Source organism: Oncorhynchus clarkii, chromosome 12, assembly GCF_045791955.1.
Source record: "Oncorhynchus clarkii lewisi isolate Uvic-CL-2024 chromosome 12, UVic_Ocla_1.0, whole genome shotgun sequence".
NCBI classification, from domain to species: domain Eukaryota; kingdom Metazoa; phylum Chordata; class Actinopteri; order Salmoniformes; family Salmonidae; genus Oncorhynchus; species Oncorhynchus clarkii.
Genome location: NC_092158.1, coordinates 79,142,489 through 79,157,414, shown reverse-complemented (window position 1 = coordinate 79,157,414; position 14,926 = coordinate 79,142,489). Strand labels below are relative to the sequence as shown.

The 14,926-nt window shown below is 45.6% G+C and overlaps 1 protein-coding gene across 2 annotated transcripts in view; it reads right to left on the bottom strand.

Moving 5' to 3' along the window:
* Nucleotides 1-2,497: 2,497 nt before the first annotated feature.
* The window catches only part of LOC139421413 (E3 ubiquitin-protein ligase SMURF2), a 63,985-nt gene continuing 51,556 nt past the window's right edge, over nucleotides 2,498-14,926 (bottom strand). For both annotated transcript variants that reach the window (XM_071172289.1, XM_071172288.1), the window contains 9 exons: nucleotides 10,354-10,555; nucleotides 8,611-8,714; nucleotides 7,869-7,983; nucleotides 7,083-7,261; nucleotides 6,659-6,796; nucleotides 6,258-6,378; nucleotides 5,894-6,095; nucleotides 5,189-5,264; nucleotides 2,498-4,986 (listed from right to left, as the gene is read on the bottom strand). In XM_071172289.1, coding sequence (XP_071028390.1) covers nucleotides 4,887-4,986; nucleotides 5,189-5,264; nucleotides 5,894-6,095; nucleotides 6,258-6,378; nucleotides 6,659-6,796; nucleotides 7,083-7,261; nucleotides 7,869-7,983; nucleotides 8,611-8,714; nucleotides 10,354-10,555 — 1,237 coding nt within the window. In that variant the 3' untranslated portion in view covers nucleotides 2,498-4,886. The remainder of the gene's footprint in view (nucleotides 4,987-5,188; nucleotides 5,265-5,893; nucleotides 6,096-6,257; nucleotides 6,379-6,658; nucleotides 6,797-7,082; nucleotides 7,262-7,868; nucleotides 7,984-8,610; nucleotides 8,715-10,353; nucleotides 10,556-14,926) is intronic.

Genomic DNA, 14,926 nt, shown 5'->3' with positions numbered 1-14,926 from the left:
CCTGTGCAACTGGGTACTGGACTTCCTGACGGGCCACCCCCAGGTGGTGAGGGTAGTTAACAACATCTCCACCCCGCTGATCCTCAACACTGGGGCCCCACAAGGGTGCGTTCTGAGCCCTCTCCTGTACTCCCTGTTCACCCACGACTGCGTGGCCATGCACGCCTCCAACTCAATCATCAAGTTTGCGGACGACACTTCAGTGGTAGGCTTGATTACCAACAACGACGAGACGGCCTACAGGGAGGAGGTGAGGGCCCTCGGAGTGTGGTGTCAGGAAAATAACCTCACACTCAACGTCAACAAAACAAAGGAGATGATTGTGGACTTCAGGAAACAGCAGAGGTAGTGGAGAGGGTGGCAAGTTTTAAGTTCCTCGGCGTACACATCACGGACAAACTGAATTGGTCCACCCACACAGACAGCGTTGTGAAGAAGGTGCAGCAGCTCCTCTTCAACCTCAGGAGTCTGAAGAAATTCGGCTTGTCACCAAAAGCACTCACAAACTTCTACAGATGAACAATCGAGAGCATCCTGTCGGGCTGAATCACCACCTGGTACGGCAACTGCTCCGCCCACAACCGTAAGGCTCTCCAGAGGGTAGTGAGGTCTGCACAACGCATCACCGGGGGCAAACTACCTGCCCTCCAGGACACCTACACCACCCGATATCACAGGAAGGCCATAAAGATCATCAAGGACAACAAACACCCGAGCCACTGCCTGTACACCCCGCTATCATCCAGAAGGCGATGTCAGTACAGGTGCATCAAAGCAGGGACCGAGAGACTGAAAAACAGCTTCTATCTCAAGGCCATCAGACTGTTAAACAGTCACCACTATCATTGAGTGGCTGCTGCCAACATACTGACTCAAATCCAACTCACTTTAATAATGGAAATTGATGTAAAAAATATATCTCTAGCCACTTTAATGCCGCTTAATATAATGTTTACACACCCTACATTACTCATCACATATATACTGTACTCGATACCATCTACTGCATCTTGCCTATGCCGTTCTGTGCCATCACTCATTCATATATCTTATGTACATATTCTTTATCCCTTTACACTTGTGTGTATAAGGTAGTAGTTGTAGAATTGTTAGGTTCGATTACTCGTTGGTTATTACTGCATTGTCAGAACGAGAAGCACAAGCATTTCGCTACACTCGCATTAACATCTACTAACCATGTGTATGTGACAAATAAAATTAGATTTGATAAGTATTTCTGTAATGAAGCCCATTTTGTGGGGAAAAACTCATTCTGATTGGCTGAGCCTGGCTCCTAAGTGGGTGGGCCTGGCTCCCAGTCATGTGAAATGTATAGACAGGTGTGTTTCTTTCTAAATAATGTCCAAACAATTTAATTGGCCACAGGTGGACTCCAATCAAGTTGTAGTGATGTCAATGATGATCCAAGGAAATTGAATACACAGGAGCTAAATTCAGACTGTCATAATAAAGGGATGTGAATACATACGTAAATGAAATATTTACGTATGAAATTTTCACTACATTAGCCAAAATTTCCGAAAACATGTTTTCACTTTATCATTATGGGATAATGTGTAGATGAGTGAAAAATATTGAATCAATTTTGAAATCAGGCTGTAACAACAAAATGTGGAATTAGTCAAGGGGTATGAATACTTTCTGAAGGCGCTGTATATTTACATAGCTACCTCAATTACCTCGTACCCCTGTCCATCATCCTGGTAATGGTGCTCCCAGTATACTGTATTCTAGTCAAGGCTCATTCTATTAATATACTGTCTATACACACCATTGTGTACATATACATTACATGATCAATGTGAACACCTGCTCGTCGGACATCTCATTCCAAAATTATGGGCATTAATATGGAGTTGGTCCCTCCTTTGCTGCTATAAAAGCCTCCACTCTTCTGGGAAGGCTTTCCTCAAGATGTTGAAACATTGCTGCTGGGACATGCTTCCATTAAGCCACAAGAGCATTAGTGATGTCGGGCACTAATGTTGGGCGATTAGGCCTGGCTCGCAGTTGGCGTTCCAATTCATCCCAAAGGTGTTAGATGAGGTTGAAGTCAGACCAGTCAAGTTCTTCCACACTGATCTCAACAAACCCTTTCTGTATGTACATCTCTTTGGGCACAGGAGCATTGTCATGCTGAAACAGGAAAGGGCCTTCCCAAAACTGTTGCCACAAAGTTGGAAGCACAGAATCGTCTAGAATGTAATTGAATGCTGTAGCGTTAAGATTTCCCTTCACTGGAACTAAGGGGCCTAGCCCAAACCATTATTCCTCCCCCACCAAACTTTACAGTTGGCATGTGTATTCGACCAATAACATTTGATTTGTGGAGTTATATCAGATGCAACCCAAAATACCCAGACTAAAATTCAATAGAAAAAATTCATGTGTTTGTCTTCACAATAGTGAAATTCATCCCAAATCCTTTGAAAGCCCCCCAAAACCTCTCACATACACAGACAAAAGACAAGGCACATTCAAGGTGCCTCATATCATCTGACAAAGGCAAGTTTAATTAGACCTAAATGACACACAAAAATAAAATACTCTTACAAAAATGATAGTGTTAAGTACATCTAATTGCATAAGTCAGCTATAAGAGATATAGTCCTGCTCGTGGATCATGCAAAAAAAATTAAGAAACAAAAAGCTGCATCTCAAATTTGACTTGTTAATAAAAAGTTCCATTCTTCAGGGAGGCAGCTATGGAGTAATGCAGAAAGATTGTGTAAGAAACAGACTGTCAAGCGATCTTTTTGTGCCACTTAAAGTAAATGAATATGTTTAGATATAAAATCAATCAGTCCATGACCTATCTGGTAAATAGATAGAAGTCACCTAGTACATACGGCGACAAATAGTTCTGTACGTAAAACAAAAAAAATTATTAAGTTAAAGATAAATTACAGGTTGTGTGATCCACATTAATGAACAATATCCTATCACTGTACAAAGCACCATCTGAGGACACGTCACTTTGCATACACCTCTATAAAAGAAAAAGATGAGCAATTCATTTTCAATGTATGCTAACTTTAAGAACAGTCCATGGTCATAGATCGCTAGACTGACAGCCATTAAAAAAAAAATAAGAAAACATTCAACAATTTGTTTGAATGAGTAGAAAATAAATATGTTCTCCCCCAAACCCATACTTGTAGAGCTAGGTTCAGGTGAATAGAATTAGCAGGTTCATCTCATTCATTCAGATTTCATTTATAGCCAATATGGAGATATAGAAACCCAACAATCACATGATAATGTAGACTTTACAGCCACTCAACTTAATGTACTGTATAAGACATTCAACCATTACAGAGGAAAAGGTTTTGACCACGTCAGCTCCAAAATAATACAACAAATAATATGACATCTCCTGAGAATGTGGCTTGAGGTCTGAGTGATGTTTGTTCAATTCATTGCAACTTGTTGTATGTAGTTTGCTATACTCCCATCTCAGTCCAAGGTATAAGACTGGTTGCCAATATCTTGAAAGAAATGAGCAAACTGCTGTCTTATTTAGCACCAGAAGACCATAACCGGAAGGTAGTAGTAGTTATTTGCCAGAATGACAAGAGTAGCACTTACAAAAGATGTGTGTAATCTTCACATAACAAAATGCATCAGGGTAGCAGGGACTCTTAGCCATTCTTTTGTGGGGACAGAGCAGATCACCATGGTAGAAACAATCATGAAATCATGAGAAAGGTCTATGGAACTCATCATACATACCCCATCACAAGTACCTACTGGATGATGTCACTGGAATTTAAAGGGTCAGGTTAATATCTAAATAGTTGAAAAGATTCAGTCAAAAGTATTATGGCACTCAGAGGACTGTGTGTATTAAAGACAACCCACCATTAAGACCACCTCTCTACTTACTGTGTAGGAAAGAGGCTATGTAAAGATTTCACCCACAGTAATCTAAGTGTACTTCTTTCAAGCTTTAAACAGCAACACTTCATATTTTCAAAAACAAATCTGGAATAATGGCAAAAGCTTTCTGAAATATAACAGAAATAAATTATATATATTACATATCATTTTAGTGTTTCTTTTTTCATTTTCCCATTATATAAAAATAACACCATTCAAGCTATTTATTTAAATTTCCAAACAAGCTTACATGTCAGACACTGGTTTCTGGGAATGGAGCGCTGAAAACCAGCCCGCTTTCTTTGGACAGGGTCGTTGATAATGGGGCCCTGCATGTCTTTCTCCATAAGGTCAAGTTCTGAACATGTGCTCCAAAGTCCAGCCTCTGAGTGAAGATAGATGCCCCAAGAGTCCTCAGTGGTAGAAGAGGACTCAGTCACCAGGGGGTGCTATAAGGAGCCTTCATGCTCCCTTCAGTCCCTGCCTCCAAACAAACCAAGCACCATTCAGTGTTGTTGGTAACTGTGGGTAACAATTTACTCCATCAAACCAGTGATACCAGTCTTGTTTATGTGGCCAATGTTTAGTTTAGTTGTGGACTTCATGTTCTGCTTGGTAAGATGGTAAGTAGCTACATGGAATACTGGCTATTTTTACAATGCTAAAACTAAACTTATTAAAAAAAGGAAGAGCCAGCCATTTTTAAAGTTCCACAAGTTAGTAAATAGTCTGAGTTATTAGCAGCTGAAAATTTTATTTTTTTAAAGGGGGGGGTGGGGGGAAAACCCCATGACAGACGAGACTGCTCGCTCAGGTCTGCTCTGCCCCCCCCCTGGCCTGGCCACTATGTCCCTATTGTGGGCGAGAGAGTCCTTGGGCCACTGGACCCCAGATGCCCCCTTCTCCTGTGTGAACTGGATGGTGGGTTCTGACAATGTCGAGTTCCTCCACTCCCTGTTCCTGCTGACCCCTGCGTCAGCAGCGTCTCACTCCACAGCAAAGCCACACGTCTCCTCGATAGCAGTGAGCAGCTTGTCATACAGCTTGTCATAGTTCTCGTAGGGAGGAATGTCGATCCGGTTGAAGCTGAACAAACAGAGGGCAAGAGAGACTTGAGCCTGAGCCTTTGGTATTAGGACCTCTCTATGTCCATGGTTAACAGATACATGTCTGGAAACCTAAACCTAAAGCATGATGTTGATATATCAAAGTGCCCTTCCCAGCTTTGACAAAGGCATACATTGATCCTGAAGGGCAAGCTGCAGGGTCAGAGCAGGCAGACACTCACCAGGTGTGGGCTTTGGGCAGGTTGTTGGAGCTGGCATCGATCTGGTGGATGGTGAAGAGTCGTGGGCCTGCAGCACCTGTAACTTATCAACAGTTACTGTGAAGCACAACAGCAGAGCACACTTCACTCACACACAAAAGACAGTACTGTACTGGACAGCTTTCTCAGCACTCTGCGGCGCCAAGTGTGGGCACTAAGAGCACTGGGTTTGTGTATGTTGTCATTGGCCTGCGCGGACCTTGGTATTTAGACCAGCAGCAGCGATGGTCCTGTTATGTAACATGGAAGAGCAGAGTGAAGCGGCATGTTAGACAGGAAGAGCAGTGGATCACAGTGTGTTCCGCACGCCTGGGTGCTCTCTGGGCATCCTGTCTGACAGACTGGACTCACTGAACTACTGGACTCCGCTCAGCCTGCTCTGCACAGAGGGTTCAGCTCACAACAACAACACACTCTGAGGCCTGCTGAGCTTCCTCGGGGTACAGTAGAGTATAATACAAACAACCCTCACCATCTCCCTCTGGCATAAACATTCGTTACGCTGTCATAACAAATGTTATAAGCCATCATAACAATCAATATTACATGCCTAAAGGGGGTGGACAAGGGCAAGCTAGCAACTCTCCCAGTGAAGCAGTGAAACACTGAGAACCTAACTACGTAGCTACTGTACATGTCCCAGGAGGGTGAGTGCTGTGAGGGTACCTTGGAGGGCTTTGAAGCCTTGCAGGGGGACCCTGGAGGAGCCGGTAACAAACTGCAGCAACCTGGCCCGGCGCTCCTCATCATATGACTCCACGGCCTTCCAGAACCACTTGACGATGTTGGTGTCAGGGGTGCAGTGCTTCAGCCGCGTGTTGGACTTCCAGTCGTTGATGTCGATCTTACCCAGGCCACACACTATGAGCTGAGGTGGAGAGAGGGAGAGAATGTGAAATGAAAGTCAAAGGGAAACTGTAGGGAGGAAATGGATGGGGAAAATGCTGATGTCTGGGAGAATGCAGTCCTTTGTAAAGGATGGACAGTGAAGGTAAGTACTGCTAGTCTGGGGGATGTGTCTCATTCACACCTCCAGCTCTTTCTCGTCGAAGGCCTTGAGGAGGTGCTGTGAGATGACCTCGTTGAAGCCCTTCTGCAGGGCCAGGAACTGAGCCTCGATGCCTCGCAGGAAACGCCAGTTCACATACAGCCTGTAGGGAACGAGGGAGAGGGGAAGAGAGAGTCAGAGATCGATGATTCATACTGGAACGTGAAGGCAAAGCCATGATTCTGAGCCTCTTTGAGGGGTATAGCAAAGCCTTTCACATGTACATTACTCCCTGATCCTAGGTCAGTTAACTGTGGCTGGTCATTTGCAGCTAAGCTCATCTGAAATCCAAACAGTATCTCCTCCCTGCTGGGCTTGACTGTCGACTGCTAGACCAGCTCTCTTCCTGTGTGGTGAGGAGGGGTCGGTGGGGGAGTACTCACCTGACATACTCCTTCTTGGTGTCCTGGGTGACCTGGATGATTTTGCCGTTGGGTTTGAGTTCGTGCTGGATGATCTCCCCGTAGGCATTGTGCTCCACACAGAAGGTGTGGTCCAACACGCCTGTGATGTCATTGTCCCTGAGAGGTGAGAGAGACGGACAGGGGGGTTAGAGAGAGATGGTGCTGGGGGAGGGGGAATGTTAATGTATGTATGGATCAAAGTTCAGTTGAAGAGCTCATCATGTGTCATGAGTGTTTAAAAAAAAAAAGTACACCAGTAGATGTTATAGTTCACATACACCAAATTATTACCCGATGAATTAAAATGAGCCATTACAAACTATTGTCATTAAAAACCATGTTAATCTCTGTGTGCGCATCTTGGTCTGTGTGAGGATGTTGTTCCCATTTCCTTCCTACTCACAGGATCCAGACCAGGCTGTTGTGGAGGTCTGGGTCCACTGACTCCATGTCGTCCAGGGTGATGGGTTTCCCCAGAAGCTGTTTGTAGAAGGGCAGGGTGAAGCCCCCGTCTATGTAGTGGCCGTGGAACACCGCCATGCCCATAATACGACCCACAAAGTGGAAGTAGGACAGGTGCTCCTGGGGAGGGGGACAGAAACACCTTTAGTCCTCTTAAACACTTCATAGTACATCCATTTAGCATGGCATCTCCCAGTCTTCAGAGAACTACCAAGACTGAGCAACTCAAAGCAGAATCCTAACTTAAGATGCATGCAACTCAAACGTTTTCTTAAGTCATGCATTGATGTCGATGAGAGATTTGCGCTATAGCTCAGATTTCCTCACGCATGTCTTAAGTTAGGATTGGGCCCTTGGTAAATAATAAATACCTGCTATTCTTACAGCTGGGAATTTATTGCAGTGTATAATCCAAAGGTTATGACTCAAAAGGTGAGCAGCAGCATCCAAACTATTTCCCTTATGATGGATTTAACAACCAAATGCTATAGAGGCAGTAAAGAGTCTCAACACAGCAATGAAATAGTTGCCGAATTCATCACCAGTCTCCAGGAGATCTAGCATCTAGCATGAGAACAGCTGATAGGGAAATGGAAGGCCAAACAAATAAACAGGCAGAGGAGAGACAGAGATTGTGCAAGACTAGAGCAGATGAGTGGTCCGTGTGACCTGGTCTTTCACATCACAGCGGGGCGGGCTGGTGGCGGTGTCCGGGCCTCTGACTCACCGGGTTGACGGCCGAGTCGGGGTTAATCTGCAGGGTGTAGATGTCATCGCGGGAGTACTGGAACAGGCCGTAGTACGGATTCAGCATCTCATGGGACAGCAGATACAGCCACTCCCTGCACACACAGGAGACACAGAGAGGGACAGATAAAGAGAGACAGACGATGAGAACATCCATTGTTAAATCTCTTGATCCATTAAATATTTTTTCAAGGCAGGGAACATCAATTTCAGAAAGTGAAAACTCCATGGCAATTTAAAAATCAGAAGTACAATTCTCAGATTGGGTGCTTTAAATCCATATTATCCCTTGGGGGCCAACCTTGTTTCAGCAGATGGTGGCATTCAAATCAAAATCAAATCAAATGTTATTTGTCACATACTTCCTAAACAACCGGTGTAGACTAACAGTGAAATGCTTACTGATGGGCCCTTCCCAACAACGGAGAGAGAAAAATATAGAACAAATAATAACACGAGGAATAAATACACAATGAGATAACTTGGCTATATGCTTGAGTCAAAAGAGTTGGTGCAAAGAGGGTTAATGCAGATAGTCCGGGCAGCTATTTGGTTAACTAGTTAGTAGTCTAATGTCTTGGTGTAGAAGCTGTTCAGGTCCTGTTGGTTCCAGACCTGGTGCATTTACTTCTCTAACACACAATAGAAATCTTCTTTGTTCCATGATGATGCATATTGAGCATAACTTAGTTTTTTCCTCATGCTTTGCTGTGGATTCCTACCTGGCCACTCCTCCGTAGTCCAGCCCCTCCTCCCCTTTAAACTTCACCATCAGTCTCTTCCACAGGTCCTTCGGCCTCATCTTCATCACCTGGCGGTAAGACTCCTGTAACACATAAAGAGATACACCTTTGTAACGAACGGGACTGGGATGGAGGACTGCACCCCCAAACTTACTGAGTACTTCCATCAGAGACCATCTGTTAAATACTGTGCAGTCCAGGGTCTGTGGCCGGAGGGATGCATCTATCTGCACTGCAACGTCTGTGTGTGAGTGATGCTGGCTCTGGGGACCGAGCCAAAGAATAAACATTCCTGTGCTCTGTCATTTAGGACCAGCCTGGCTGGCCCCTACCTGCCTAGCAATGATGTACGCCCTCTCCTCCCCTGCCAAAGTAACCTGAGTGTCCAGTCCACCCTTAATCAAAGCGCATTATCAGGAGGTGGGGGTGATAAGAGGACATTCCCCAGCGCGACACATTCCAGCAAGAGATCCTGTGAGTCTCACTAATGCCCCCCCAACCCCTCCCATCGCCACTATCCCAGTCTCAGTGGCTCATGGGAAACGGCGTAGGAATGCAGAGCATGAGTCTGGCCAAGCCTGGCCTGTCTGCCTGTCCTAAACATGCAAACCAATGACCAAAGACCTGTGCAATTCCAAGTTGCTTCAAGCTGAAGACAAAAAAAAAGAAGAAAAGGAACTGTCCTGAAACAATGATGAGAAACACCCCGTGTTCCTGGCCAGAGGGGGCTTCTGTAGAACATTAGACAGCGGTGTTTTAGTAACAAACTTTCCCCCTGGTACTCAGAGTCTGGGATCATTACACCCCACTCTGGGTTGGTGCGTTCACCCCACATGCCGAGAGCTGCAGACACATGCCCACAATGTCCAGCACATTGTGTCGGGGACAGTCTCATTAAAAGTGGATTGGGAAAATAATAGTAAACAGACAGAACAGAAGAGTGGAACAATAACACCGCTTTCCCCCCAGAGCTGATCCACCGTGCCCTCCAGTTACACTGAGGATGTGTCAGCGGTGACACCAGAGAAATAAGGCCTCTTATCTTCAATAGAATGTACACACTGAGACAGCTTGACAGTCCACCAGCTGACACTTGCCCACACAGTCGTATTTCTAACAGCTCGGCGTGTCCAGAAAAGCAATGAAGTTATGTCTAGCCTTAAAATCCACCCCCATCTCCCTTTCGTGTTGAGATCAGCCAACAAAAATGTCTTCCTTCAGATTAACAGACAAAGCTGTTCCAGCACATTCCATCACATATTTTACGAGGGTCATGTAGTCTGTTGCAGGTGTTGTTACTCTGATGAGGCTCCACACCTCCCAAACTAGAAAACCTCCCCCACTGAGGAGTGCACTTCACAAAAGCCTCATTTCAAATACGAGGTCTGCTTTGGATATGAACATACTCTCTTCACACATCATAGATAATAGCATGGTGGATAACGCCGTGGCAGAAACATGACGAGCAACGACCTTGAGAGGAGAGGGAAGTAGAGGATGGGAAAACCATTGCCTGAGGTTTGAAATTGAGGTAAAATATCTGGTATAATAAACTTTTACAAGTGCAAATGAGAGTGAGGAAAATGTCCAGAGTTGATGCTTTCCTTCAGGATCGAGATAGTCAACCTCTTCAGTCAACCTCCTCAGTAATACTAATTAAAGACTCAATAATGCTGGTTGTGTTCAAGAACAGAGGGAATAACAATAATTTGACGGTCTCACCTCAAAGATCTCCTCGCGGGACACCTCTATGCGGCAGTGACCTGCCTGGGGCTGCTGCTGGGACAGCTCCTGGCGGAGGATCTTCAGCTTCTGCACCAGGTCCCTCTTGTACTTAGGCACCGTGAGGCACTCGGCCTCCTCTGGCAGATTACCTGGAGACACCAGTGCCTGCTGGGCCTGCTCCTTCAGCTGGATCTGACGGCTGGGGATGGAGAAAAAGAGAAAGCGACGGAGAGGGAAAGATCATTGTTGAGACTTGGGGTCGTAACAACACGTACAGGTACACAAAAATAAAACACCACAAAAAAACTAAAACCCAGAAACCCTAACAACTCCAAATAAAGCCAGGTAGGAATTCTGCCTCCCTCCTTTTGCTGACTGGAGAACGAGAGGTAAACACACTGAGGTCATCTGGGAAGCACATCAAGTCAAACAAGCTGCCATATGCCCACAGGCATAGGTGGAGGTGGTATTTCTGAACAAGCACACATGAGGGGGCAGAGCCAGAGGGTGGTGTGATGTGTCCGTAGGTGCCACATTGTCTGTCTGAGGTACAGCACGGCACAGACAGAGAGAGACAGCACGGCACAGACAGAGAGAGACATCACGGCACAGACAGAGAGAGACATCACGGCACAGACAGAGAGAGACATCACGGCACAGACAGAGAGAGACAGCACGGCACAGACAGAGAGAGACAGCACGGCACAGACAGAGAGAGACAGCACGGCACAGACAGAGAGAGACAGCACGGCACAGACAGAGAGAGACAGCACGGCACAGACAGAGAGAGACAGCACGGCACAGACAGAGAGAAAATAGACAGTTCTACAGGGGGGGAAGCAAAATGTGGCCACAGCAAGAGACATCTGCAAATAGATTCAGTGTCGGTCTCATTCTGCACTGAGCAGTGAGGGTTCAATGAGGGTGTCCATAGACCTCATGTCTTCATCTTAAATTGTTCAGGAAGGTTCTTTATCTGTCTATTAACAGGAGTGACATTTCAATGCAAGTTCCTTCATTGCTGACTATAAGAAACCAATAAATGATCAACCAAGTTGTGTAGGGTCCCTAACAGCTAAGACGACCACCTCAGTGGGTGGCTGTAACTGTGATAACACATCAGTGTAGAGCGGTTAATCTCCAAATCAAAAGACAGGCTATGAGTATGATCTGTGCTGGTAGTGAACAAGGTTCTTCACTTCTGCCCAAATCTCTGGCATGAGAGTGAACTTCTGAACTACAGCACTGGTGGTAGAAGGCTCTTCTGCTCAGAAACAGAAACACCATCACACACAGACACACAGAATCAAAAGGCCCTTTATGGAGCCAGAGCTGGAGGATTATTTGCATGCTGGCCTTTTGCACTTTAGTGGGGCGTAGTGGGCACACTCACCCCCTGAGCAGGGTCATAAACACAAGGCTGTATAGCCGGCCACAAAGAGTTGTGTGTGTGTGAGTGAGAGAGAGAGTGAGGGGCAGAGTTTGTAAAGACATCTGCATGCTTCCCAGACGGAAAAGTTCAGAAGATCGTATGCATATATTATGACAGCATTTTGTGACGTTTTGGACTTTGGTTAGTCTTCTTCTCTTGTTCGGGCACACAACATTTTTTCTTGCCGAAGTCTACACCCCTTTGTCTGTGATTGGTCAACAATAGGGATTGTTCAGTAAAGTCTTTGTTGTCATTCAACCAGAGATGACTCGTTTTCATGCACATCTTTTCATTTAGAAATATTACTGCACCAAACATCTTCGGTGAAAAATAGCGCTAAGATTTCCTCGGCAAAAACATCTAAATGAATGACAGATTTCTTGAGTTACCGTAAATTAATTGTAACTATTTGGAGGAAGTGTATACTGGCTATGGCGTCTCAAAATGGACAAACAGTACTATTACTGCTTTCAAGCGAAGGTCTTTTAAGGGAGTACGCCAGCACACTCGTTCGGTTCGCCTAGCTGACTACGGCTAGCTGCCAGGCCGAAATGAAGCATGCTGACGCCTTATGTATGTGGGTAAGTGTGAGAGAGGGTAAGCAGAGAGTCTGTGACAGGAGAATCATGGAGCAACAACCCATCCTGGCTAAATAGATGTACATAGGCCCAAAAAGTACAGGATTATATAATATTGGATAGGCCAAAACCACTGAAATCATTTCTAACAACTCAGAAAATCTATTTCTGTCTGGGACACCTACCAAACACCTGCCATTCACTGTACTATACAAAACCAGACAACCTTTTATTAGCTAAAAATGTCATCAAATATGGCAAATACACAATCCTAGCTCTCAAAAAGATTTGTTTGGAGGGTCATACACTGAGCAGGAGTAATAGACAGCCATCCTGATCTTTATATCCACACACCATAATACACAGTGACAGCTTATTCTAAGGACTGACTGCTCTAGACTCCCACTGTCTTTGGCCTCGTCTAGCTGAGCTGAGCTGGCCACTTCCTGCGATCCCGGAGAGCAGCAGGGCCCCATAGGGCACTCCAGTCCTCCTCCTCAATCCCTTTATTTCCTGCAGACTAGACTCAGAGGGAGCGAGGGAAAGTTGGGGAGGGTGGAGGTAGGAAGGGCTGCCTCCGGACAGCACCCAAACAGAGAGGAAGACTCAGACAGGGAGAGGGGAGGTACCGAGCCACAGAGCAGCACTCCCTCCAGTTTTACTCATAAATCAAACATTCCTGCCCCGCCACACACACACACACACACACAGCCTAGTGCGCATTCTCTCTATTTCTAACTTGTTTTAAGAGAGTAAGATGGCGTGGTGTGTTACCTGCTGAAGCTCAGACAGTAATACAGTGAACTCAGTGTAAAGCTAGAGAACACTAGACCCCTGGGAACTGATCCTCTGAGTGTTCATGCCAGAGTTCAGAGGGAAGATCTGAGGCCCAACAAGGATTTCGTTACCTATTGTCCAGTGACCAGGCTTAGAGTCAGGAGATTGCAACATCACAGGGTGAGTCTAACCAAAAACGTATTGTGGCCCGCTGAGGCAATGTCTTTAGCAAATAAAAGGGGTAATAAACTATAGCTTGAAGGACACTTATATATCAAACATTTTCTTGGGATGACAGCATGAGGGGTGAGAATTTCTGAAATCGTTTTCCTTGATAAAAGGCAGATGTCTTGATGGAAAACCACGCCGGCCTTCTGATTTCTTTTCCAGAGTTTTGTCGCTGGTTGGAATGTCACTCCCACCCCTCGTCTCAGCCAGAGTCCAGCTTCTCTGCTCCACAGCGGTCCGTGAGGGGACAAAATCAGAGAAGGTATTCTCAGATAGGATGATCCAGTCAGACTGGCTCAGGCCCATGAGCCCTCTGCTAACCAGCAGACTGCACACTCCAAACCTCTGAGCCACCATCCAATGTGTGTTACATTAGTGCACACCTAGAGATCCTGTCGGCTGCGTTAACACAGGCACCCTAATTCTGATATTTTTTTAATTAATTGGTCTTTTGACCAATCAGATCAGCTCTGAAAAAGATCTGATGTGATTAGTCAAACTAGCAACTAGTGGGAAAAAAAATCTGAATTGGGCTGCATGTGTAAATGCAGCCTTAGGTTCTCCAAGACAAAGCCAAGGGTTTCTCCCTTTAAAGCAGAACCCAGAGAAGGTATGTGGTTGGACCCAGGGCTCATCGTACATCATTCTAATGGCCACAGACACGCTCTTGGCTCAGCTTAAACACCTTCCATTTCAATACAATTATTCCTCTCAAACAAAGACATCAATAACCTAGAAGAACTCTAATTCCCAACTTTAAAGTGAAATAATAATCGGATCAGTGCTTTTTAAAGAGAAGAAACACTGTGCACTGCTTCACACACATCTGGACATTATTGTGCTTAAGACAAGATTCCTGCATTACAAACATACATGGCGTGCCAGCCTGGGATTTTATATGACTTTCAGAGGACCGCAGAAAAAGTCCCAAACAAGTTCTTTGATCTGTCAGAACAGGGGAAAATAACACCAGATCTTTTCGTCGGTGCATTCCGCCTCTCCCGGCACGGAGCAGGAATGAGGTCAGACGGAGGAGGCCCACCGAAGCCGCCCGCACTCTGCTCCACCTTTACACTGCACTGTGGGTAATGCTCCAGCTATCGTTACATGGGCCGTGTTTGAACAGCTGCGAGGAAAAGTTTTGAAGCGCATGCACTGACGAACACTGCACACACAGGCATGCGCCAGCACACACACACCAAAACACACTTTCACGCACACACACACAATTCATTCATTGACTCGGTCATCAAATTTATGCTCCGTTTCCTTGACGTAAGACGCTCCTCAGCCACAGACACATCAGTCTTGGTTTCCACATTGCTATCTGATGTTGAGCCAAAACAAGCTTTGTGACGGATTGTGTGCTAAAACCCCTGCATGATCAAAACCGCTGCCGGGCGGTGGAATGCAGCCTTGTGCGTGCAGTGTGTGTGTGTCTGGATGGGTGAGGTTGTGTGTGGGAGTGTGTGTGCACAGGAGAAAGGCTGCTCTGATAGCTGAACCCCAACAGGTGTTTAACACACCTTGGCACTGGACTCCCCTGTAAAACATC